This window comes from Talpa europaea, assembly GCF_964194135.1.
Source record: "Talpa europaea genome assembly, chromosome: 2".
NCBI lineage: Eukaryota > Metazoa > Chordata > Mammalia > Eulipotyphla > Talpidae > Talpa > Talpa europaea.
In genome coordinates, this window is record NC_140068.1 from 82,265,996 (window position 1) to 82,293,343 (window position 27,348).

Here is a 27,348-nt window from a genome sequence, read left to right on the forward strand (position 1 = left end):
GTCTATCTAATGGAAAGAGACACTTTCTCTCTTTCTTTCTTTTTTTTACAGGGAGTTAAATCAGAAAAGGGGGAGTTATAAGCACTGGTGGTGGATTCCAGTTTGGTCATGCTTTCTGATCCCTAACTACATAGTTGGATAAGAAAGTGCGTCAGTTAGATGTGAAAAACATGTGTTGCCTCTCCAAAGTCCAGAAGTGCTTAAAAACTGTGATGTATAGAATTCAGAACAATAAATTACGTGCACAAAAGGAGTTTATCATAACATAAAATTAAAAAGTGACAGTTTCATCACACAGTTACACTGCTGTTTTCCTTTTTTTTCTTTTTTTTTTTTTTTTGGTTTTGTCCTTTTTTGTTTCATTTTTCATTTCCATTTTTGTTTTTTTTTTTTATGGAGGGTTGGGGAGGGTAGAGATTTGGTCCACTGAAGATTAATCACCCTCAATGATATATATATTAGAAAAAATATCAGCAGCAAGACTCTCTGGAAATAGATTCTGTTTGATGTAGCTAGTCTGTCTTTTCTGTTTTGCCCTCTTTCACAGCAGCCTCTGAAGTTTTCCGCAGGGGGGCTTTCTCCGAGTTGGCATGTCCTTGGCCAGAATCTGCCGCTCCACCATTTTTGTGGGTAGTATGTTTTTCCAAGTAGTTCAGCATTTCACTGAGGACTGTTTGGAAAGTGCTTAGGGCTGCACATATTGCTGGAGTCCCAAAGCCATGGGTGATCAAACTGGAAATGAGAAGTGGTAGGGAAAAGGATGAACTATGTGTAGTATGATGTAGAACAACCCCTCTCCCCCACCCCATTTCGTCCAGAACATTCAACCAAACAGCATTCATTATATTCCTAAGTGGCACCAAGCATTGTAGAAGATGAAACACAATTCAGGTTATTGCTTTTGACCATAAGAAATTTAAGATTGACTTGGAAGAAGATTTGTTATTGGTAGACTTGATATGCACTAATTATTAACAAGGATGAGTGCCTAGCACATGACCCTGATTCTCTATCTCATTATGAAAATTAGAAAATACATTCTCTATGTGTGGGAATCATTTCTTTAAGGATGGCAGGGAGAAGTCAGGATTGGTTGGGTGTGCTTAATGGCTGGCTGTTCTTCTAACTTCATTTTTCCTTCGTCATAGTGTTGGAGTTTCATCTGGACATAGAACAATGCAGCTGGAGATTACATTTCCACTTCCCACTAGTAGGAATCTAGGATTGGACATGGGGTTTGACCTCCATAATAGAAGATGAGGGAAAGCGATGTTAATGATTCCCACCTGCTTTAAAGAACCTGCGAGCCTTTTCTTCTACTCCAAACAGTCATGCTTCTATGTAGATAAAGATAGTTACCTTGATGGTGAGAACAGAAACAGATGGAGGAGCCTACTTACCTCTAGTCTATTTAATAATAAAAAAAGAAAATTCTTTCTTAGGTAAGCTCCCTGTGCTTGGGTTTCAACAGATAACTAATGGCTAATCATAACTAATAAGCAAGTGTAGGGAGAGTTGTGGAAAACTCAGCATAGGTGACCATTTCAACCATGACAAATATCATCTCTAAAGGACTAATCCCCAAGCGTAGATTCACTTTTCTTGTGAGCAGAAACTGCCCAGGTTGTTCATTTGTATCACTCTGTCAGTGAAGTGACATTTTACAGGTTGTTCTATAGAACTAATGTCTTATAATAATATAGAAAAACATGCTTGATATATATATATGTACAACTTGGTATATATGTTGTGCATTTAATAAATGAAGCCATTAACTGCTTACAGAGTCTAGGTTATTATAGTTGTTATGACATTAGCAACTTTGGATAGCAATGTTGGATAGTACTATCCTCCAAAATATGTTAACTAACCAGTTACCACTATTAGGGTACAAAATCTATAGGGTAGACATAATGAGATTTTATTTATTTAATTTTATTTTTTTAAAGATTTATTTATTTATTTATACAAGCACTGGGTATAGTCAGAAGCGCGGGAGGGTGAGAGAATTCACCAAAGTCAGAGTGGACAGCAGAGCAGGCGGACTGACGAAGTACACTGCTGAGGTGAGCAGTGGGCGGCAGGAAGTCTGCACGCCATGTGGGACCCTCACCCGGCAGCCGGGGATCGAACCGGCACTGCAGAGGCTGCAAGCAGCTTTGCAACCCAGCGCTCAACCGCTGCGCCACCAGGAAGGCCCCACATAATGAGATTTTAAAACAATGCAGTAGTGATAATAATAGAATCTACCATATGCAGTTGTTGTTTATATTAATCCATGTAAAGGGTTTAGGATGATGCCAGATTATAGTAAGTGCTGAATATTTGGTAGTTATCATTGACTGTGGAAGATTAGCATTTTCATAATGTCCCTCATTTATACACTACAGGTTGCTAATGTTTTTCATCTTACAAAGCTTACCCTATACCTAGGTCATACTTAACAGTAAGTAACTATGATACCTTTTATGTAAATTTTAATTTTCTTAACATTACTGCATATCAAAAAACATGCATGACCTGTTACATAGGATGATACTAACTTCAAGGAATAGCCTCTATTTTAGCAGTTTTCTTTTTTTTTTTAAGATTTATTTATTTATACAAGAACTGGGGTACAGGCCAGAGGTGCGGAGGTTGAGAGGATTCACCAGAGACAAAGTAGGGAACAGAACAGGCAGACTGACTGAAATACACTGCTGAGGGGAGCAGTGGGTGAGTCAGGAAAGAAAGGTCTGCTGCGCCATGTGGGTTGCTCCCTGGCCAGCTGGGGGATCGAACTTGTGCTGCAGTTGGCTGCAGATAGCTTCATAAGTTGCGTCTTAACCCCTTGCATCATCAGGGAGGCCCTATTTTAGCAGTTTTCAATGAGGTCATAATCCAAATAATTAATCTAATATCAGTATGACACAGAAAAAAGTATGAAATCACAGGGTAATTAAAAATAATTTCTGGGGACATCATGCTATTCTGGGAAACCCCAATCATTCAAAAAATAAAACAACATCAACAAAAAAGGTATATATCTCATTCATAGTGACATATAGGAAGGAGACAAAGAATAATGTAGAGTCTACAGAAAAGTAAAAGAATAACAGAAATGATAAGGCTGACTGTCAGTCCTAGATGGAAAATAAGCTAAAGTCATTGCAAGATAACAAACTAGAATCAAATCTCTATATTTCATAATGGTGATCACTTTTGCCTTTAGAAATATTTTAGTTTTAGTTCCTGATTCAATACTCAAGTTATATTTAGCATTTGCAAAGATTTTCATTAGATTAACATCAGACAGCATTTCATAATTGCTTATGATAATAATAGGGTCTACTATTTACCTGGGTTAAATAGTTAAATAGTTGTCAAGGTGGTTTGAAGTAGATAGTAGAAATCTAGAAGTTCTTCTATATTCAAATACATCTAAAATTTATCCTCAAGGAAATAAGTAAAAGAGACAACTGGCCCTGTGCTAGATGTGTCATCTCCATACCACATTTTGAAAATTTTTGTAGAACACTGACAGAGGATACAAATGTCATGTTAGATATCTTATTGTATTTGCATTTCCCAGGTGTCCTTTATTCATTTTTATTTGTAATGGTGTGTTCTATTATTTTATTTTGGTAAGGCTTATCTCAGGCTTCCTTCTTTTCTATTCCCAAACCTATGATAGTAATTCCTATGTTTGCATATCTTTGTTTGTCCCTCCCTAATCTTTTCAGCCAGTCTAAAGTCCATTCACCCTTCAAAGCTCCTTGGATAATGTAGAAAGAAACTATTCTCTTGTTCCCTTGATTATGGTTTTGAAAAAGATATGATCCTGTCAAAGGACAGAAACTTGTAAAAGTGATGAGATCATGTAATATAGTCATTTGTCACATAAATATGCTTAGGTCAATGACTGGCTACCATATGACAGTGGTCCCAATTAGCTGTATCATAGGTGTTTAGTAAGGTGTGTAGGTTAGTGTGAGTAAGGTGTGTAGACAATCTATGACATTTGCACATTGCTGAAGTCATCTGTCAATGCATTTCTCAGAATATATTCCAGTCATTAAGGGCAAATGACTAGAATACTAAGAAGAAATGAGCAACAGTCCACTCAAAAATATAAAACTAGAGCCAGGAGTTACTAAAGCAGTAACAATGCAATTTGGTGTAGAATTTTAGAAACACATTTGAACGAAACTCCTATCCCTTATTAGAGGATAAGGTAAGTTAGACAACAGCAGTTGAGTAGCCTCACAGTTGAGCAAGGGTACTGGGAGTGTGAATTTCAGGCAGTCGTCAATTGTGAAGACCACCTCAAATGCAGAGCTGCAAGGCATGTTAATGTGCTCAGCATGTTAATGACAATGAGACTGAAGGCATCATGCATTTGTAACTTAATGGCTGGCATCAACATAGAAAGGAAAATTCCTACATTGGCTAACAGAACCAAAGTTTGGATCTACCATAATGTGGAAGAAAGCTCAGTTGTGGGCCAGTATCAATGATGAGAAATTTAGGGGAGACTAAGAAAAACATGTCCACTTGCAACACACTGAGTGATCTGACTCAAGAGCAATTCTTAGGCAAAAGGCTTACCAAGTCAGTTAAGTTGAAACTAAAAGGAGCAAAGACCAAAATTTTAGTTTGGCTTATAGCTAGTCAGGCTTAGAAGCTCTATTTACCTTGAGCTAACTCTCTTTCCACCCCTTCTCCTTTAACTAGATTCCAGCTCACTGATTTCATTTTCTTTTTACTAATTTCACACTGAAGAGCAGGAAGGTTGTAACAACTGATTGTGAGCAATCTAATCACCTGCTGAGAAAATCCAGACAGTTATAGTTTATGGTACCTGATGTTAGAGGAAATGTAAGTTATATTTAACATGCATCTTCTTAATTTTATTCATGGTTTTAAAAACTCCTATTCTGTTAGACCTCCCAATTAACATTCTCTAGAGGATCTTTGTGCAACATAAACTATCTCTTCAAATTGATTCATTTTAGGAAGGTAGTAACCCTTTGCTGGATCCTGAAGTTGAGAGAAACTGAGCCAGGAGGACTTGGGGAACAGGAAAGGCTGGGACACAGGACAGTGATTTTAAACAACATAGGAACAGAGGGAAAAAAAAAGAGCCCCTGGGAAAATAGTGTTTTACTGAACTGTCTAGAGCTAGCTACCACCTAGAGTAAGATCCAGCTAGAGGATAATTAGGGAACAGCAGAACAACCACCACGAAACTTCCTGACCACCTAGTGCCTAATCAATAATCTGGTACACTGGACAACAGGAGCCTGACAGGATATAGTCATAGACAGGGCTGGAGTAAATGGACATTCTCCCTTAGACCTCTCCTGCTGTCAGGAGTTCTTTCCTCTTGCTTCAATAAATCCACACTTGCTTGCTCTCATGTTTGGTGTGGCATGTTTCTTCAATCGGTGTACGCACCCGGACCCATCAGCATCCACTCTCCTAACAAAGTGAATGTCTATTTTTTGACTTGCCACCTTGGCGCGAGGATATAATCACAATTGGGGAGATACCACAGGGTAGACTCAATCTTTCTAGGGAGATTGTGTGTGCCTGTGCATGCGTTTGTGTGCTTGTGTGTGTGTTTGTGTGTGTATATTGATTTTACTATCTTTTCTACAAGGTAGCAACCTAACCTTAATCAATGGACTTGAACTGTATAAGGTCTAGTGACATAGCCTATAACATTTAAAAGGAAAACATATTTTAACAGTTCTAACTCTATTCTCTTTTAGTTATTAGAAACTTCTGCTCCTTGTGTGAAATTAGAAACAGGAAATCTATCAGTAGGGTTAGAAATGAAGAAATCGAGGCCAAAAATGAAAGCAGTAATAGAGGATGGAAGAGAAGAGACAACTATTTGAAAGAGAATAAATTATAATCCTTTCTTGTTTTGCTATTAAATATTAGCAGATGGCTTACACTTATAAAACACTTAACATTGCTTACCCAGTAGGAAATGTCTACATAGTAGGAATTTCACAAACTTCTGTTCTCACCCTGTGATACTTGGTTAAGTCCTTTTTTTCTGTTTGTGGCCAAGTCCTTACATGTTTATCTTTAAAATCTCTAAAGCTTCATGCTTACTTGGAATACAAATTCACAAAGGGTTCTAAATGAACATCTACCCAAGGAACATTTAGTTCCTTAATCTAAGCAAATATGGTTTACATTTCACTAGCTTTGTGTATGGTAGAGAGATGTTACAAAGCTATTTTCACATTGTTCTAGTCCTTCAGAGATGCTTTTTCATTACTTTAATTGATTCATCTAAACTCATTTAAATTAAACCACTAGAGCGGTTTTTCTAAAACACAGCCTAAAGCTAACTCCTACGGAATTTTCCCCTGGATTCTTCCTATCTTGGCAAGGGTTGGTTCTGCACATCGTTTCCACCTACTAAACAAACACTGGTTTATTATGTATTGAAAAGAAAACAGAAGTCTTATTAGTATTTGACACTGATGATTGGGATACTCAGTAGTTTCTGCTAACCATGGAGGAATTTTTCTAGCTTTCTTTTGGGATATAAAGAGCTGAAAATAATACAAACGATTATGCTTCAAACTAAATGACTGAAAATCAAGAAAAATATCCTGTCATTATCATTTGGGTAATTAAAGTTAAAGCTGATTTCATTTTGTCAATTTCAACTTTCTACCTTTGAAACATTTTATAATCAAACTTTTTTTTCTCCTACTTTGTTAAGTGTATGAGGTTTAAATAGCTTGGGCTATTATTTCTATTATTTTGTTATATTACATCATTCCAGTGGGTGTTTGCTATCATGCATCTTCGGTTTCTCAAACTGCATACAGATACTAATGTCACTAGCTTCAGTTCTGCCTTTTGGCCTCTGGGAGGCATGCAGGCTGCAAAATTTAAAGAGAAGATGGGTCTCCTTTTCCTTCCTCCAGCTACTACAGGCTCTTAGGTCCAAATGTAGCCTGAGGCTCATTCTGTATTCCTCCAAGAGTTTTAGGTGGCAGCCTGAAAAAATGCCTTCTTTCACACATGAGAACAGTCATGGGGCAGAAGGCTGGGGAGAGACCCAGGAGAATACCAGCAAAGGATTATGGAGCTTCTCTGCAAAACCTTACCTTCCTTATTGTGAAGATAAGGCACTTCATCTCTCTGAAGCTTCACAACCCCAGAATGCAGGCCATGGAGAGAGAGACCTCACCCTGAGGAATGTATCTGGGGATTATCCACCCAGAATTTGATGGCATCTACTCTTTGTAGACTAACTGGATGGGAAATAGAGAAAAAGGGAACTGGCTGAATGTGTTTTATTCTACATAGATTATACTATTTCATGGTCCCAAGCACTTTTAAAATGGAATTTAATTAAAGCACATAATTACGGTATATAGTTCTCTGGTGGCATGGAATCATTGAACTCTATTCATTAGCAAGGCTTTGGCAGCAGTGACAAATACTTCATGGTACCTTTAGCTGGTGGTTCTCAGTCCCAGATATCTATTGAATCACTGTGGGAGCTTATTAAAAAATAGCAATGTGTGGGTACCAGTCCAGAGATCCTGATTTAATTGGTTTGGGATGGGTTTGTAAAGGTGATTCCCCAACTAAAGGGGAGGTTCCAGGTCCCTGACCCTACCCAAGGAAGGGTGGAGCTGAGCAGGGAGAAGAAGATGGAGAGGAGACTGGAGAAGGAAGGAAGCAGGATGGAGCCAGAAGGACACCTGGAGGAGGCACATGGAGCAGAAAGACCTGTTAAGAAGCAGCACTTTTTTTCTTGGCCTTGGACTGGTTAAAACAAATGTGGGTGAGAGACCCTTCGGGAGGTTAACAATGGCAGCTTTTATACTGATTTTGTTCTTTTCCTTCCAAATTTGTCTAGCACTTTCTGCCCCTTTCTTATGGGTCCCCACCAGGAAGTACTTTAGATTTGTGGTGGGCTTTCGCGTCCCTGTAGCTCTGCTTGTGGGCAACCCTGTTTTGCTGGGCATTTAGCCATGAGGGGATGGGTAACTTCGAGTGCTTGATTTGGAAACTGTATTTTTCCCTTTTCTTTGTTGCACACTAATTGTATTAAAGTTCCTTATGCACTAAGGTTCTTATGCACTAAAACATATCTTGTCTTGATGTGGCAGATGGCAAAACCTATTTAGAGCGAGCAGGTTTGGGGTTCTGGGGTGCTCCTCACCCTGCCCTGTAACAGGTTCAAAATATCAGTATTTTTAAAACAGTTCATACTTGGTCCAAATGTGGCTAGGGAGCTGGATGCATTCCCTTGGGATCAAGAAATAACATCTAACTACCATGTCTGATATCCTGTTGGGGAAAAGGAGGATGATGAACTTTTTCAGCATTTCCCCCAAGAACTTCTGTAGAACCTTAGTTCCCTGGGATGTTATGAGGTATTCTGAGAAAAAAGTTTCTGTGATCAAATTTTTGAAACATGGGACTAAGGATTCTTTCCATTCAAAAAGGGTTCTGGGAACCTTTGATATGCTAATGTGCACCCCCCATACTTCAAGAAGAGTTTAATCATCATGGTTTCTTGAAACAAAGCATTTGACCAAGAAAGATTTTCAAGGTGTACCTTGAGGGGATAGTGCTCTACAACACTCATTTTGGAGAAGTGTTTATGACTGCCCTGAATATCTGTCAGATTGGAAGATGTGCTGCCCTAAGGTCACATTCCTCCTGCTCTTTCTCTACCACTTATTTTGAGTCCCAGAGGGGAATAGGTCCTTGTGATTCCATTTTACTTCAATCCAGCTCATTACAAAGAGGCTAAGGATAAAATCATTGCATACACATTAGGAGAGAACAAAATCAATTACATCCAAGTCAACTTTTTGAAGCAAAAGTCATTTTTTGACAACTGCACCCTATTTTTTACATATGGGGATAGTTTTGGGGAATAAATTAATCATCTTATATGTCTTTCTATTAGACAATTTGTATTTTCTATTTGGAATAGGGCAATGGAAATGTTAAAGTTAGGACTCTTATTTTTTTAGATAAGTTTGATATAAATCATTGATTTTTATAAATGAACAAGTTGATAACAATTCAAAAAAAATCAGTTCACATGGAAACACAGAAAAAATAATTGCTTAAAGTGGAGCAGTAAATTGAGAATGAGGGAAAGTATTTCTACTCTAGAGGACCCTTACAGATTCTGCATTTTGACTGTGTTGACTTGAGGATGAACATGCAGAGCTGGATGTGAATTGTCTGTTTTAAATCCACACTTCCAGCTGGCAACCAAGAGAAGATTGAAGTAAGCCCTTCAACATCCATCCCCAGTACTTCCATGATTCTGTACTGTCTCCCTAAGACTCTCCTCTAATCATAGAGGAGATTACTTTTTAGAAAATTTACCAATTTTCTTTCCCAAACTATTGCATTCTCCAAAGTCAATTACTCACACATGGGTTATGCCAGCCCATCTATACAATTTGTTATTAGAAAAGAGTTGTCCCTGCTTTTATTGTTATTTGAATTACAGCAAGTCCTTGGATAGCATCATTCAGTTCAACATTTTCTTATAATGTTGATTTAAAAAAGTCAATTTCTGAACAGGGAACTGTCTGTGTAGTTTATATGTTCTCCCCACGTCTGCGTGAGATTTTTCCAGGTTCTCCAGTTTCCTCCTACATCCCGAACACTCACACATTAAGTTACTCATCCAGTGTTTATCCTCCCAGTCTGAACGTGTGTCTGTGAGACATGCCTTGAGACAGAAGTTGGAAGATTGTCTGGTATGGGACTGGTTCCCTCCTTGTGGTCTGGCTGCCAGGCTGGGCTCAGACCACCAGGTTCTCCTGAGCTGGATTAAGTGGTTGGAAAATGAATGGATACAAATTATTGTCTGGTATTTGAAATGGTTTGGTCTTTATTTAGAAGTTTGATGATGTTTTTGTGAGCAGAAATATACCATAGGGACTTAGTTCTTTATATTAACTAGCCTGTGCTAAAATAAGTTTTAGCATAAATCCTTTGGCTTGAAGTTCCAAGAATTTATCAATGACACTGAGTCAGGACTTACTGTACAAGTCTCCTAAGTACTGAGCTGAGAGAGCATTAAAGATTCATCTATGACCTGCAGAGGAAACTTTTATTTATATATTTGCTGCAGTATTTGGGTTTGGTGCTATGTAACTTGTGCAACTGTTTTAATTTCCTGTTTAATGTTAAATAAGTATAATTTAATGTAGAGTCATACAAGCGGTTCATCACTTGTCTGCAAAGGAAGTGAAAAATATTCCCTGTTTTCAGTCTACATTTTTACTATTGAAAGTTTTACTTCTAGGAAAACTTTTTTACCCCTATGTAAGTATAGTTATCCTTTCTTACTAACTAGTGAATAAGACATGATCACTTATAGGTATGTTTTTCTTTGCCCCTAGCAATGTCATTCAATTTTGGAGTTTAAGTGTAAGTTTTATAGTTTAATTTTGCTCTTACAGAAAGGATGTAAGTTTGGGAAATGCAGAATTTTTTTTTTTTGTTATTCACAATCCATGCCTGGTATTTCCAACATTCTTAGAAAAATGTACTTAGATGGCCTCTTGAACTGGTAGTACATCCTAAAGGAGGTTTGTTTAATCATTTCATATCGTAAATGCTAAGCCTAGTTGTGTAATTTATCCATGATGTGTCACTTGGAATTAGGGACTTCATTGAAATTTCTTAATTTATCTTCTAACACTAAAAATGCTTTTATAACAATCAGCAAATTTTATAACAAATTTTCAAAATTTGAAAATCATCCAAATCATCCACTGCTGATTACCTCCGCCACTACTTACCCAGACCAAGAAAATAAACACAAAATAAACACAAACAAAAGTTATACAAACTTTAGGCTCCTTGGAGAAAAACAAACAGGCTCACATTTAAGTAAAGACACATCCTCTTTGGGGTGTCCCTGGTGGCACAAGGGGATAAGTCTCAGCGTTATGAAGCTATCTGTAGCCACTGCAGCAGGAGCTGGATCCCCGGCTAGGGAGGTGACCCACATGGCGCAGCAGACCTCTCCTGTCTCACCCACTGCTCCCCTCAGCAGTGTATTTCAGTCAATCCACCTGTTCTGTTCCCCACTCTGTGTCTGGTGAATCCTCTCATCCCCCGCACCTCTGGCCTGTACCCCAATTCTTGTATGCATAAATAAATAATCTTAAAAAAAAAGACACATCCTCTTTGCAGGATGTAGCCAAGAGCACACCACCCAGCAGGTATTTGGTGAATGGACTGGAATGCTTGTCATATGTGGAACATAAAAGAAAATGGGGGGGGATTAGCCCAGAAAGACAAAACTCAGAGCCACAAGAGCTGCTTTTAGCAACTGGGATTAAACCAACTCTGTAAGGCTCCCCAACGAGTGGGATGTTAGGGAGACAGATGCTACCTCAATGGAAGGAAGGCATTTCTAATAGAGTTGTCAGAGATAGAAGGGAGGCCTCAGCAAGAAAAGAGCAGTCTATCACTGAAAGTTTTCAAGCCTGGAATGGATGACAACTTGACAGGGATGTTGGAGAGAAGATCTAAATATTGAAGGGAAATGTAATAGGCCTCCCAACACTGAGAATCAGTGAAGAAAATTTAATCACTGACAAACACACAGATATCTGGACTGTCTTTACATTTCTTTCTTTCTTTTTTTCAACCTATACATTTCTTCCTTACAAAGCATTATGGGAGTAGTAGGAGTATCTGTTTGTAAGGTTTGGCATCGTTATACTTTTTGACTCAACTAGAAGAATTAAGCACATTGATTGTTACACTTCCCCAGCTCAAAATCTAATAAAAATATCACAGTCTTGGGAATAAGCCAGTGAAGGATACATCCAACACCTGCTAGAGATATTATAATAATCTATATTTATGAACATATATTTATTGGGCACATAAGGTGATGAGTATTGTGAATAGAAAAGCAAAAGTCTTTGTCAGTCACTCCATGTCATTACCTGTAATCTAATTACCTTCTATGATAAAATCTCTCTCCTGGATTATAAGTCTTTGTATATAACTGTGCTCCACATTTGAAGTTTCTAAGGATCAGGACAACATTTTACTTCATGCTGCTGCTATTAGCAGACTAAAATGCAAGAAACAATAAAATTTCAGTCTCCTCTGGTAGATGCTGAGAAAGAAAACTTTCTCATTTTTCTGTTAGACTCTTCTCTGAACTGAGCATTAATGATAATTAACTTACTCCCCTTATTTATATTTTCTGATATGCTTTTGCTTGACTTCAGATTCAAGGTCATTATAAGAACATGAAAAAAAGAAAGAAAAAGTTGTCATGATTTCCTGAAATTCTCAAACAGGAAAATTCCAAACATTTCAGAAAATTGGGCTCTGAGTTTCTATCTGAGCTGAGTCATTTCTGTCCACGAAACTCCATGCTACCTAGATCTAATTGCCATAGTTGTTTCTGGGAAGAGTGTCCTCAGGTCTTCTGCAGATTTCAATCAATTTCTCTTCCCCATCCAGAAGGTGTTTTGGTGTCTGCTCTGTTCTCTACAGCAATATACACTATTGATGGTACTCAGAAAATTATAAATAATGAATAAGTCTGCCTCCTGTCATTTTGATGGAAAAAAGCAGCTTTCAGGCTGTGATGCTTGGGGAGGGTCACTGCTATGAACAACATGGTCTCCCAGAGCACCCTGATCTGTCAGCTGCCACAGGAAACTGGGAGTAGTTATCTGTGCTTTGTAAGGCCATATCATTACTTGCACATATTCAATCTGTAAGCCACAGTTTTTGAGGCACTAAATCAGCCACCCTATAAAGTATAATTCAAGTAGTCTGCATTGGAAAGGAGATTTTGACTAAAGGAAATGTTAGCACAAGTCGATGCTAGCAATTAAGTATATTCTCTAGGTCTAGCCAATTATAATCTCTCCTTCGTTTCCAGTCAACACTCAGTAAAAAAAATGATGGAAAATCAGATTGTGCCGACTGACTGTTTTCGAAGTCTTATGTGATCTGCTTCCTTTCTAACTCATTTTTCTCTTGAGCTTATGCATCTGTCAAAATTAAAGTTAGCTCTGTCAGTAGGAAATTATGAAAGAGACACACATCAAAGTAACACACTTTACCTAGATTATCACCAGAAAAATAGATGGAGAATCTTTTAATTATGTTAGTGTGCAAGACAAAACTTTACATAATCCTGTCACTTTAAAAATGGGCCTCCCTGGTGGCCCTATGGGTCTCCCTGGTGGCGCAGAGGGTTGAGTGCTGAGCTGTGAAGCTGTCCACAGGCTCTGCAGCACAGGTTCGATTCCCAGCCGGCCAGGGAGAAACCCACATGGCACAGCAGACCTCTCCTGCCTTGCCTGCTGCACCCCTTAGCTGTGTCTTTAGTCAGTCTGCCTGTTCTGCTCCCCGCTCTGTCTGTGGTGAATTCTCTCACCTTCTCACGCCTCTGACTGTACCCCAGTTCTTGTACAAATAAATAAATCTTTTAAAAAAATGAATTAGAACTGTTTATTTTCTAAAATGGAAAAAAAACCCTAATAGTCTGGGAAAATCCTAAGCTACTTGTCAGAATCAACTTCAGAGTTTTGCAAATAAATACAGATGCCCAAGTCTAATCCTGGACTTGACCTATTGAATCAGATCTTCAAGAGTGTACTGCTGTACTTGAGATTTTAAAAACATTCTAAGAGAGATTGTTGCGCAAATTTATATTGTGTAGGGTCTTTTTCAAAGCCAGGCAACAAGCTAATTTTTTTTGACTGCCCTATTAAGATGTTCTATCAAGCCCTCTTCTAATAAATGTATGATAGAAGCAAAAACAAATAATTATATTTGATCTTTATCAGAAGGCTTCAATATGAGATTTAATTGGAAGTATCAATGATGTATCTTTAAATAAAAGAATATAGTTTAAGACATACAAAAGAATAAAGTCAGGCACTTACACCATGTACAAAAATTAATTCAAAATGTATTAAAGACCTAAAACACAAGACCAAAAACTATAAAACACTTAGAAGAAAACAGAGGGGGAAAGTTTCATGATATTGGATTTGGTAAGCACAGTCAACAATAAGTATAATTGGCAAACTGAACCACATCAACACTTCTGTGCATCAAAAGACACAATCAGCAGAATAAAAAGGCAACCTACAGAATGGGAGACATGTCTGCAAGTCATATGTCTAACATTGGGTTATCAGTCAGAATTTATATAGAACTCCCACAACTCAACATCAAAATTGCAAATAACCAGAGTAAGAAAGAGGTGGTATATACACCACATTTTATTCAATGTTAAAAGGATGAAAGTGTAATTAAAAAAATAAAAATGCTGTTAAATCTAAATAAATAAATAAATAAACAAACAAATAAATAAATAAATAAAAAGGAGGAAAGTGTAACACACTGCCATACAAATCAACCTGTTGACATTATGCTAAGAGAAATAAGCAGTCACAAAAAGACAAATACTGCATGATTCTGTTCTATGAGCTATGTAGAGTAGGCAAATTCATATTGTTAGAAAGAATGGTAGTTGCCAGGGTTGGGAGGGTTGGATATAGGGAATTGTTTAGTAATTATGAAATTTCAGGTTTGCTAAATGAAAAAATGCTGAAGATACCCTGCACAACAGTGTAAATATACTTAACACTACTGAACTGTATATTTAGAAATGATTAGAAAGGTACATTTTATGCTAAGTGTTTTATTTGCCACAATAAAAAAAGATGTTAGGGGGCCTCCCCAGTGGCGCAGTGGTTGAGTGCTGGGTTGCGAAGCTGCCCGCGGCCTCTGCAACGCCGGTTCGATCCCCGGCTGCTCCCCGGTCACCGGAGGAGGGTCCCACATGGCGCGCAGACCTCTCCTGCCGCCCGCTGCTCCCCTCAGCAGTGTACTTCGGTCCTTCTGCCTGCTCTGCTCCCTGCTCTGGCTCTGGTGAATTCTCTCACCCACCCGCGCTTCTGACTGTACCCAGTGCTTGTATAAATAAATAAATAAATAAATAAATAAATAAAAAATAAATCTTTAAAAAAAAAAAAGATGTTAGGGGATTTGCTATAAAATGAATTTTGGCTAAGTAATTTCAATTATTTTATTACTTTATATTGGGAAACCAGATTTCACCAGGATAATCTATAATATAGTTCAAGTACAATAAAAGAAAAATGTGGCAAACATTAAAAAAAACAAAATAAATGGGAAGGCATAAGTTTCTGATATCAAAATATAATCTCAATACATACATAATTCTACAAAAATTGTATAGGTAGATAAACAATGAAGTACTTTAAAATGTTTTAAGATATGGTTATTTGCTTCCAATTGTTGTGATTAGGTATCTATAGCCAGGTATAATCTTGTTATCATATTCTGCAGGGGCAGGTAGGATATAAATAAGAGCTTCTGAAGCCTATGGAGGCAACATACACTTCAAATTTAGAAAGTTTTCTCCAAAACTTTTATGGAGTTTTATGGCATTAAGTTGGCAACTAGCTAACGTATCAACAACTTAGCAAATTGTGCCTATGCTGAACAAACAAATGGTTTGCCTATTTATTTCACACTGTGTTGATATTCACTTTACACATTGATGCTTTATTTCGTTCTGAGCCTGAAAAAGGACAGCTCATTGTCCAACAAAGGCTGCAGCATCTGTAATTGGAAATAAACCTAGTATACATGACAGTGCTCTGTATTTTAAGTTATGTTTCCCCTTGAGTAAATTTGTAACTTAACCAATGCCCTTAAATCCAGAATTGAATTTACATAAATATTAGTAAATTCTGAGTTGAACACTAGAATAATTATATCTCTTTAATGTGTATACAAATGAAAATATGGTTTACCTAATTGCTGTGACTCTTGAAAAGGTAGCACAATGATTGAGCTATTAATGCCTTATAATTTAAAAAACTGCCTGGAAAATTTTAGCTGGTTGCAGGTAACTTTCATAAAAGAATTAAAATGTGGAAAATATTTGTATAGCTATGATAGTTAAGCCATTCATACCTTTTAAACTTGGATCTGTGGTAAACAATACATAATCTACTGAATGCTTACTCATTCATATTACTTATATTATCACATTTTAGCTCATGACCACTCTATAATGGAGAAGTTCTTATTCCACTTAAAGCTGGGGATATAGAGGCTTAGAAGCACGCACATTACTCCAAATAACCCAGCTCATGTGAGAGGGTCTAAGTATGAAAATAGGTCTATTTACTTCAGAGTCTTCCACTCAACTTCTGGGTATATGTTTTCTCTGAGCTTTATTACACTCACCATCACCCAGTTGGGTGTTAGAGAAAAGTCCTGTGAAATAAATATGTATCTTACATTTTAGAAAATAAATCAGAAGTTTAGTCTTTAGAGATATGTCTATTACATTTTGAGGAGCCCTGCAACATTTTGGAAAATAAAATATTCTATTTAAAAGTCTCTGATGTTGCTGATAAAATTCAGAATATTTTAAATACCATTGTTTTATATAATGGAGTAAACTCAACAGCATTACAGTCACTGAGAGATACTGAAAATATTTTTAAATTTAATGTATATTTATCTTTCCTTAGCCTTGTGTTTTAAACAGAATGATAATAATTTTAAAAGGAAAAAATATTTTTATACTAATGAGAATTATTGTGTAGCCATTGATTTCTAGAATCTTAAAACTAGAAGATGCCTGAGTAATTATCACCTAATCTTCCACATTGCATCTAAGGCATAAATTAATAAAAAAAAAAAACTGGGTTCTCTCAAATATCTCAGAAAATGAAATTTAAATATGCTTTCAGTAGTACAGTCTAGATTCTCTATAAAATATGTTGTGTGAAATAACTTAAAGGACCATTTGCAGTTTCTAATAAGGTAGAAATAATTAACACACACCTGGAAAATTAGTTTATGATATCCCATTAATTTCTGTAATATAATCCATTTCTGATGTTCAACAGTTTACTTCACCAAAATAAAAGATTTCAGAATCCCCATCCAAAAATGCTATTGTTGGAAATCACAGGGTTTACTTTCAAAATCACTAATCTCTGTTAACCACAAAAAGATATGACAATTTTCTCCTCTAAAATGCTTCATGCCTTAATTATTTTTACAATTTGGTCTTAGATAACTGGAATTTCAAAATCTCCAGTTTTTTAAAAAACATTATATGGATATGTAAAGGTCATCTGTAAATGAATATGTGATAAAAAAAATTCTGGATTAGCAAAGACAGCCTAAAAATTAAAAAAAAAAAATCAAGCAAATTGGAAAATCAGTCTTACCTGAAATGTGTTAAATGTCTCTGGATGTCAAGGTCTAGAATTGGAGTGGGTCTGGAGGATCCCAGTGGTGATCTATCTTGGCTCAAGAGGTCCTGGAATTCTTTACAAATTTGTCTAAAATAAAAGATTCAAAATTGAAGTTGTACTCTTGAAATGGGGCTTTAATATCATCCCAGGGCATTTTTCCAAATACTTGTTTTCTCTTTTAAAACAGGGTTAGACAAGCACTATAAACCAGAGACACACTATGGGGTGAGGAGTGGGTAGGGGAAAGGAAGGACTAGGGTCAAAATAAGGGGGCGGTGCAATTGTATGGGGGATATAACCAAAATGAAAATGCATACATTTGCAAAAATGAAAAATGATGTAAGAATTATATAAAATAAAATATTAATAAAAAATAAAACAGGGTTAGATAAAATTTTGTAAGCAAACTCCAAAGTTTCACATAAAGTTCACAATGCCAACTTTGCTCTCCACTACTAGAAAGTCATTCTCAAACTTACACATGAATAACATCCATCAGCACTCACAAAAACAATGTTCATTTTTAAGGTAATTATTCAATGATTCAGGAAAAGGGAATAATCCATAGGAAAAGATCACAACTAATAATAACCTTAAAATTAAAATGTGATTTTTAAAGGGGAGATATATTTATAAACAAGTTTAAATTAAAGGCTTACTTTAGAGCCATAAGTCAAATAGACTGTGGGAAATTCCTTTCCCCAATAGTTTACTATAATTCTGACTATTGTGGACTAAATATGCAGTTTGATATTTGAAACAATCACCCACAATTTAGCCCCTAGCCTCACAAAGTAATTACATTATTTGTAAGATGGTCTCTTACAAAAAATCCCCTTAACAACATTTTTTCAGCTGCTTTTCTTAAGTTAAACAATTATATTTCTGGTCATTGATTTCAGTTCTAATTGTCACATTATTGTGCATGTTTGTGGATGTTTGGATAACAGCAAAGCACTTGTGGTACACAGACCAAACAATGTAATTCTAAAAAAGCAAAACATCTGAAGACCATTTTTTTGAAAAACAGCAAACACTAAGGTGACTCAGAGCTGAAGAATAAAGCAAAGGACTACCAAGGAATTGCTTAAAAGAATCCATTATCTAAAGTAAGAACACTCCATACTCAAGGGATAATGTGATAGTGATTAGGTTTTTGTCCAGATTTATAATAGAAAGTCACAAAATGCAAACACGTGACCCTGTCTATAACTATCAACGCAATCAAAACAAGGACAGAAGATACAAATTATTCTAAGGGAATGTCACTTCATAGACTGAGCCACGAATTCCTCTCTAAAACATTTGTATCTTAACCATTAACTACTAAAAAGTGCATAAATGTCTAGGGGCACAAATAGTTTATTACTAAGTTAAAGTCATTGGAGACTCATTTATTATTAGTTTGTTTAAAATGTATTACAAAATCATTTGTGATTTCCTTTCATGATCATTGAGCCTCAAGTTTATTGCTAGTGTTGAAATATTGTGTCATTTTAAAGAATTTGCCTTAATCATTTTAAACACAGGTTAAAGCCAAAGAGGGTGGTCTGGAGAGGAAAGACAGAGATAAGACACTCTATGGGGGGTGGGGGGGCAGGGAAAGGAGGGATTGGGGTCAAAATAAGGGGTTGTAATTGTATGGGGAATATGAAAATAAAATTTAAATTAAAAAAAAAAACCTTACCTGCTTATATCAACAGTATACTCCACGTGGCCCTGCTAATGTTTCTGTTGAATCTCTGAGATGTGGCATCTAAATGCATGCTTTTAACAACTCCATGTACGTACTTTCATTGAGAATATTTCATGTGAACTTCTTTCTTTTCCTGTTCTGATCTGAGTTAGATAGATGTTGGCTAACTTTCAGGTGTTTTGTCTATATCTTAAGAGATGAATAGTGATTTAAAGTATGCGTTCAATACCATTTTGTGGGCATTGTTATTTATTTCCTGTGATGTGGGTTTGTAATAATGTAATATTGCCATCTTTGTTTTTAAGAAATTTCTAGCTCAAAAAATGAATACAGTCTCATGCTATCATTTTCAGCTATCAATATAAATTTCTACGTGGTAGGTCATCAATGTGATCTAGTTATTACAAAGGAACATTAGAGTTGTTCACAGGTTAGTCTTTTAATTTTCTATCATTAGAGCTATCATTCATCATTTTATCTATCTTTCTAACATTATACCTAGGGTAGTAAAATATACTATTAAAATAAATGTGAAACATTCTTTAATTTTTGTGGTAAGATAACAAAAGTTATTGATATAACTAAATAAACTAATTTGTAAGATCCCATTCTGTGAAAACAATACAAGGAATAATAAACTTAATGATGAAGAAATAAAGAAAAGTGTGGAAAAAATTAACTCATGCTAAACAATTCATATGTACCACACATGAAACTGTCAGGTTTCGGAGTTCTCAACCTTTGATATTTGATTCTATTTCTTAACTCATTGACTTAGGACAACTTTTAGGCATCAAAACAGATGACAAGTCTACAGCTCCCCTTAGGCAATTATCATCATCACCTCGTCATGACAGTGAGTTATTATTTTCATAACTAATTTTATTCTTATTTAAATTTTTATTTATGAGGCTACAGTAAGAAATACTTTTACTTCTCAAAACAAAATGTGACATTATGAATTATGTAACACAAGATGATGTTCGATGAATCATAAATTCTAACTTTATCACTTACGTCATAGTCTTTAAGGACAAAATTTTTTAGCTGATGTCTGAATTTAAAGTTTTATGTGTCTCCTTTTGACAATGTTATGGAGACAATTAAAACTTGTTAACTATTCTGCTTTACCCTAATGCAGAACAAATATTAAGCAAATTTAGTTCTGAATTCAATGAAGAGGTTTAAATGTGTTTACAGTAAATCAAATAAATGTTTTTTTAGTACATTTTTAGAACAAAAAATTCTTAGTCAGTTCTATTCTCTCTCCTAATTACCTAATAACAACAAAATATTTGCTTAATCAACAAAACATTAGGAATAAAGAGGAATTAGGAAGCACTTAATCAATGGCATCATCCATACTATTGTATAATTGACAATATAATTAAATAGAATTGGATCTGTTATTGCTAGAAGTAAAAGAAAAGAAAAATATGTAAGCAAATCTAACAAAACAGAGCAGTAACTGGTTCTCTCATCCAAAAAACTTTAGATTTTACATGTGTGTGGTGTGTGTATTTGATAACAATTGTCACAAAGCTGAGCTGACTGGGATATGATAAATATGTATAGCATCTACTTAATTTCACCTTTGAGCATTTTAATTGAAAATATCCAGGGCTTCACCTTTGGAAAATTAGAAACTGCTAAGAGCATGTGTTAAATCCATTCATAAATTTCAGAAAAAAAACATGCTATTCCTACACATCTCTTAACTTGTCTGCTTTTATGGTGCTTGCTTACAATGACTTTGTAGTCTTTGATATTTTAATTCTTGCTTTACATTGTCTAATAAGGTGAGATGGATATAAATAACAAAAAGACAAAAAAATTATAAAAGCAGTCTCTTAATTTCTAGATGTTTATTACTGTTATATAATATAAGGTAATTGGAACTAGTGAACTTAATTCTTGCTTCACACTCAATGATCTACAAATGCCCAGAGGAACCAAAGAAAATTACATGTTCTTTTGATATTTTATGAAATCAAAGTTCAAAATATCATCTAAAATAATATACATTGGGCCTCCCCGGTGGTGCAGCGGTTGAGCGCTGGGTTGTGAAGCTGCCTGCAGCCTCTGCAGCGCCGGTTCAATCCCCGGCCACCGGGTGAGGGTCCCATTTGGCACGCAGACTCCTCCTGCTGTCCGCTGCTCCCCTCCGCAGTGTACCTTGGTCCCTCTGCCTGTTCTGCTCCTTGCTCTGGCTCTGGTGAATTCTTTCACCCTCCTGCGCTTCTGACTGTACCCAGTGCTTATATAAATAAAATAAATAAATCTTAAAAAAAATAAAATAATATACATTACTTAGATCCCAAGTAAAAGGAAAATACTACTCCCTAGTTGAAACAATTACTCTAAAATAGAGGTCTCAGCATAACTTTGACAAATATGGAAGTATTTCTCTTATTCCCCTCAATTTCTTCTAAGTCTTCTGTGAAAAAGAAATCTCAGCATCGATGTGAATGTACTCAGACTCTGAAGCATTTAAAATGAATGATGGGAGCACCTAAGAAAACAGTAACTCAGCATTTCAAATGCTAATGATGGCATTTCTGTGGGGGTAGTGGGATGTTATAGAACTATTCCTGAGGGGAGGACAAGAAGAAGGATTTCTCTGGATTATGGGGTAAAAGTTTTAGAATATGTGTGATGAAATCATAACCAAGAAAGTTTGAAGTAGAAAATATGAAGGTGTCCTCGTGGGTAATTTGTATTTTGGGATGATTATGTCATTCAGACTCATCACATGGGAATGCATATTGAGAAATCCATATGATCCTCTCAGCTAGAATCATATTATGCTTTGGGCACCCCTGGAGGATACTACCTGACTTCTAGCACCATATCTCTCTCTTGATCTATAATAAGTCTTCACATTTCTCCTGAGATTGTATGAGGATTGAAACTAACTACATGTACTTCTTCATTCTGAAGAAACTGAATATGACTGATAAAGTCCCTTTTGGATCAATAAATTATTTGAAAGAGGAAAGAATACAAGCAAAGTAGAAGAGTAGATTCCCAGGAGACACACCATGCAAAAAGTACAGGTTTAGGGCTTTCTGCAAGCAAGTTCTCAGGAGTTTGCACCACACAAAGTTTATGCCCCAAATTCAAGTACAAAATTCATACCTGTCTTATCATTTTCCTTCCCTAACTCTTGGTCTTCCTTCCCCTTTACCCCCTTGTTCTGCCCTTTTACTTCTTCTTCTGTCATCACCCTTTTTTTTCCCTTCTCTTGGAGGTAAGATGAAAACATCATCTAGTACTCTCAGAAGAGCAAGGATAAATGTATCCTAAATACATGCTGTGGGTTTGATATTATGATATATGTGTGTGATTGCTATAAGCAGAGCAAATCACAAATAAGGGATTCAAGAGTCTTTGGCATGCCTTTTGGGTGGTAGGTATTCCATATAATTCCCTACATTTGCGAAATGACTTACATGACATTACAGTTGGTGAAAGAAGTAGTAGTTAGTTTTGATTTTATGCGTTTTGAACTTATTTAAATTTTTGTCAATGTCTTATAAAGTCATTTTTCCATCAGTTTCTAAGAAGCAATGTTTTTAACACTACCTTGTATCATCTCTTTAAAAGATTTTCCCAAATAAGAAGCTGATTTATAAATGAGTACTTTCCACCTAGAGCCAATATTTCTAAAATCTGCATGTAGAATTAGGAAACTAAGAAAATTAATGGCTTACAGATAACAATCATTTATTTTAATATTTTAATCATTTATTTTAATAAAGAGAAGATAGTAAGAATTAGCTACCACCTGAAAGATTTTCCTCTAGCAATTTGAATATGACTGGCAACAGTATGGTTTTGCTGGGTTTTCACCCAAGAAAAGGTGGTTTTCCTACCAAAGAATGTTCAAGTTTAAGGGAATTTAAAGATCATTCTATGCAAGCTTCCACTTTCCTGCATCATTTCCCTTGTTATTTTAATTGGACTTTTTTTTTTTTTTACAATTTTCAGAAGTTTTTTCATACCTTACATATTTTCCTTATCAACATTATCATGGCGGGGGCAGGGATCATTTGCTTCATTATATACAAGAAAAGATGGGGTCCCCATGGATCTGGGCCTTCATCTTTTGTCACATTCCCCAAACACAAATAGTGTTTTGAGATCTTTATCCTCAGTTATGAATGCACAGTGAGTGATTAGTCAAAAGTACTTCTCAACCAATGGCATATTTGCCCCGAATCTATATCTTTGATACATGTTTTTCCCTCCTAGGGATTCTTACATATTCTGGAGAGGCTATGCAAGAACTTTAATGTCAATGATAGCCCATTACTAACCAAAAGCAACTTACAAATCTTGCTATTGGCACAGAGGATGGTGCAGGATCATTGTTTCATATATCTACCCACTGGTGTGTGAGACTCCTTTGTTTTAGAGAATTGGTGCTTTCCAGACTATTACTATCTTTCCAAGGAATGGATGCCCTCAGGAGGAGGGCACATAGAGGCTTTCCCATTCTGCTTACTTGGTTGCTAGGATCATCTTTTTTCTTGCTGTCTGTTCTTTCTGTTCCATATGTTGTCTGGCAAGATGTTCTCCTACTGCTTTGGCTGGAAACTCTGTTTCACATGTATAGCCAAAATCCCGAGCCAAGTGTAAAGCCTCCCCTGTTGGCAGAAAATAAAAGTCAGTTTCTCACCAATGTCCAAACTCAGTAAGAGTAACACCCTCTATTTTCCTTAAGTCTCATTCCTGATTGTGGTCAGGTGAGTTATTTTCCCTTTTATTCTAAACACTGCAAGGCGAAAGACTTTTTCAGGGATAGGGTAGGGAAGGATGAAAAGAAACTGGGCAACAGAGAAGCTACTTACCAGGCAGGGGTAGGTAGAAAATTGAATGGCACCACCAGACCCACAATCTAGGAATTCTGATTCCACTCATGGTTCTGGCCATTACACGAGAGTGATTCTGAGATCCTGCATGTTAATACCCTTGGCATTAACCTCCATAGACTTGTGATTTTGTTGCTGGTCAACCCACAATCTACCCTCAGCAAATCAATATTTAGATGTGTTTTCCATGAGATCTATCAAAATGTCAACCCAAATAACTTTTTAAGGAGTAGAACACATTGAAGGGAAAAAATATTTTCATAACATTATGTTACTAAAGAGAATATACTGCATGATTATAGTATTAGCATTACCAGGTTCTATGGTAGGCTTAGTACATTTTAGCACTATGTATAATATTTCTTAAGTGTGTTATAAAACCATAATTCTTCTTAAATATAATAAAGTTATGAATGAATTTTGTTCTTTCACAAAATCTTAAATCTGTACAACATTTTAAGAAATGGGGTTTAAAATGGCTAATTGGCAAAAAGTAAGACTTGGTGATGTGTTTCAATCTGGAAACAATAGTATTTTAAAAACTCGACCAAGCCAAATCTTACCTGAGTTTTAAAACTTTAGAACACCAAGCTTGGTCTGCATATTTACTAAGCACCTACTTTGTTCAAAGAATAGTGCTATGTAGGAGTAAAGGGGGGTATATAAAAGGGCACCAAAGATCACCTCTGTTTCTAGTAAAATGACAATTGTGTCAACAATAGCAGTGACAACAGCAAAAATACCTTAATAGTGCTTTGTAATTTATATTGTGTATGTGTAAGCATTATTTACATCTGTACGTGTTCATTGATATTATGCTGAAAATACATATAATAAAAGCTATTGTATCATAAGTATCAGATAAAGGCTACAGATAAAGCATTGTACATGAGTTCAAAAGAGGGGAAGATGGTAATCATGGTGAAGAGTTCCAACAGCCACAAAGTTGGTCAAATTTTGTTATGAAGAAATAAAAAATCATTATTAATAGCCAAATCATGTGATGCTTATTTGGTGTAGTAGCTACTTATTTGGTCAAAGTATCAGTCTAAGAAGGGGCAGATTTGATCCTGTTCTATGCTCATAGTTTAACAGAACAGTCAATGAATTAATAGCAGAAAGAAAGAAAAATGGATAATAGTATAGAGGAGGAACAGTGTATAGACATACAAATAAATAAGTAATATAGGTTAGATTAGTGAACTGTCTGATCATGGTCCCCCTATACACTCAAACATTTTGTTCCAAAGAAGTGACAGGAGGTTTTTAGTTAAGATTTTTATGTGCATGTAGTATAAAATGTTATCATTTTCCTTCACTTCAAGTTAAAGAATGATATAACTAAATGGAAAGGTTCTCTGTATTGGTTAGTCTGTGTAGTTCTAGTTATTGGAGATTCACAATTTTGTATAAAGTTTCAATGTAAAAACTATATTTTTAAAGGGCTTATTAGAAGCAGTTTATGACCTTAATTAATTAGGAAAGAAAATGCGTGTACATTTGTAAAAGAAATGGCATAAAAACTTTTTTAAAAGGACTTTTATTCTAAACAACCCAAAGGTTTCTTTTGGGGATGTTGGAAATGATCTAAAATTAGGGGGATAAAGTTAGATATTGCAATGTCACATAGGATGGTCACATTTGCTAAAAAAAATGACAAGTTTCAAATTTGAAATCACAAATTTAGTTGTAAAAGTCATAAAGTTGACCCACAAAATCGTGGCTACTGCACTCTACCAAAGGATATACTCATATAACCTCAAGTCTCCTGCAGCTAATACAAATCATCATTTATAGAAGTCATCTGTATATACTAGGTTGAGTTATATATATTGGTATATCTGCATATTGCCATAATCACAGAAAAACAGATATTTAAATACAATACATATTTAAATATTATATATATGGGTCTCCCCTGGTAGCGCAGGTGGTTGAGTGCCGTGCTGTGAAGCTCTCCACAGCCTCTGCAGCGCCAGTTCAATCCTGTCCAGCTGGTGAGGGTCCCTCCCATAAGGTGTTGCAGACCTCTCCTGTCTCGCCCGCTGCTCCCCTCAGGAGTGCATTTCGTCAGTCTGCCTGTTCTGTTCCCCACTCTGTTTCTGGTGAATCCTCTCACCATCCCATGCATCTGGCCTGTACCAAGGGTCTTGTATAAAATAAATAAATAAATCTTTAAAAAAAAATAAATACTATATATATGTGGTGGGGGGACAAAATGACCATGTGAACAAAACGAGGTATAGCAACTATGGGTAGAAAGAGTGATTCTGGAATACACACACATACACACACAGAGACAGACAGACACACACTCATATATATCTATCTATTTATAATATATATGCTATATATGATATAGTATTTAAATTATATCTATATCTATCTGTCTATCTATATATGCGCTCCTATACTATTTGGGCAATTGTGAGAGAAGTGAAACAGTATAAACAGGAGGGTGGCAGCATGCCTCTTAAATTTGGTGCTAAAACCTGATTCTTGAGGATCTGGCCCATTTTATGCAAAGCTCTCACCGTGTGGTAGTTTTAAAAACAGTTTGAATTGAACAGCTGCTATTTACATTACACTGACAACCAGCTCCTTCCTTCCCTTAGTTCTGTTTACTGCTTTCTCCTGCGTGCAATGTAACATTGTTATTGGATGTATAGCGATGCTACATCAAAAGAACTGGCAAGTGAAGACACTCTGATATGTAGTTAGAATGTGTATAACACTCCACAAAAGCTTTGTGTGTGAGGACCCAAAATGAATGATTAATGGATCCATGAACTAAAATACACATGATATTCAGTAACAATGACAAAGGTAGAGTAAAACTCTAACAACAGATATCTTAGGGTCAACAGGTTTAAGAAAAATAGAGACTTTGGAAGCAGAAAAATTGTGTGAATAATACTGATTTGTGAAATAAAAATCTAGTGGCTTCTCTGTCTCTGGTGGGATAAAATGGCCATGTGAACAAAACTAGGTATAGCAATTATGGTAGAAGGAGTGATTCTGGAAGTACTGAGAACATTGGGTCTTCTGTTCTCATATAGCAAATATGACTGCTGTTACCTCCTTTCTGTGAGGGATCAGGTAGGATGCCCGGATTTTTTTTTCCCCCAGAAAAAGTTTAAGCTATTCCTTTATTTTAGTGTATTATTCCATTTGACAAATAGGCTCTACCTCCCCCACCCCTTTTTTAAAGATTTATTTATTTATGCATGCAAGAACTGGGGTATAAGCCAGAGGCTGGGGGGAGGTGAGAGGATTCACCAGAGACAAAGTGGGGAGCAGACAGGCAGACTCACTAAAATACACTACTGAGGGGAGCAGCCAGTGAGACAGGAGAGGTCTGCTGCACCATGTAGGTAGCTTTCTGGTGGACCAGGGAACAAACTCATGCTCAGAGGCTGCGGATAGCTTCACAGTGATATGCTTAACCCCTTGTGCCACCAGGGAGGCCCTGCCTCAC

General features: G+C 36.2%; 1 protein-coding gene across 2 annotated transcripts in view; it reads right to left on the bottom strand.

Moving 5' to 3' along the window:
- Positions 1-211: 211 nt before the first annotated feature.
- Positions 212-27,348, bottom strand: part of TFAP2D (transcription factor AP-2 delta) — a gene marked incomplete at its 5' end in the record, with an annotated part of 54,566 nt that continues 27,429 nt past the window's right edge. For both annotated transcript variants that reach the window (XM_084227970.1, XM_084227969.1), the window contains 3 exons: positions 212-732; positions 17,274-17,387; positions 23,504-23,645. In XM_084227970.1, coding sequence (XP_084084096.1) covers positions 513-732; positions 17,274-17,387; positions 23,504-23,645 — 476 coding nt within the window. In that variant the 3' untranslated portion in view covers positions 212-512. The remainder of the gene's footprint in view (positions 733-17,273; positions 17,388-23,503; positions 23,646-27,348) is intronic.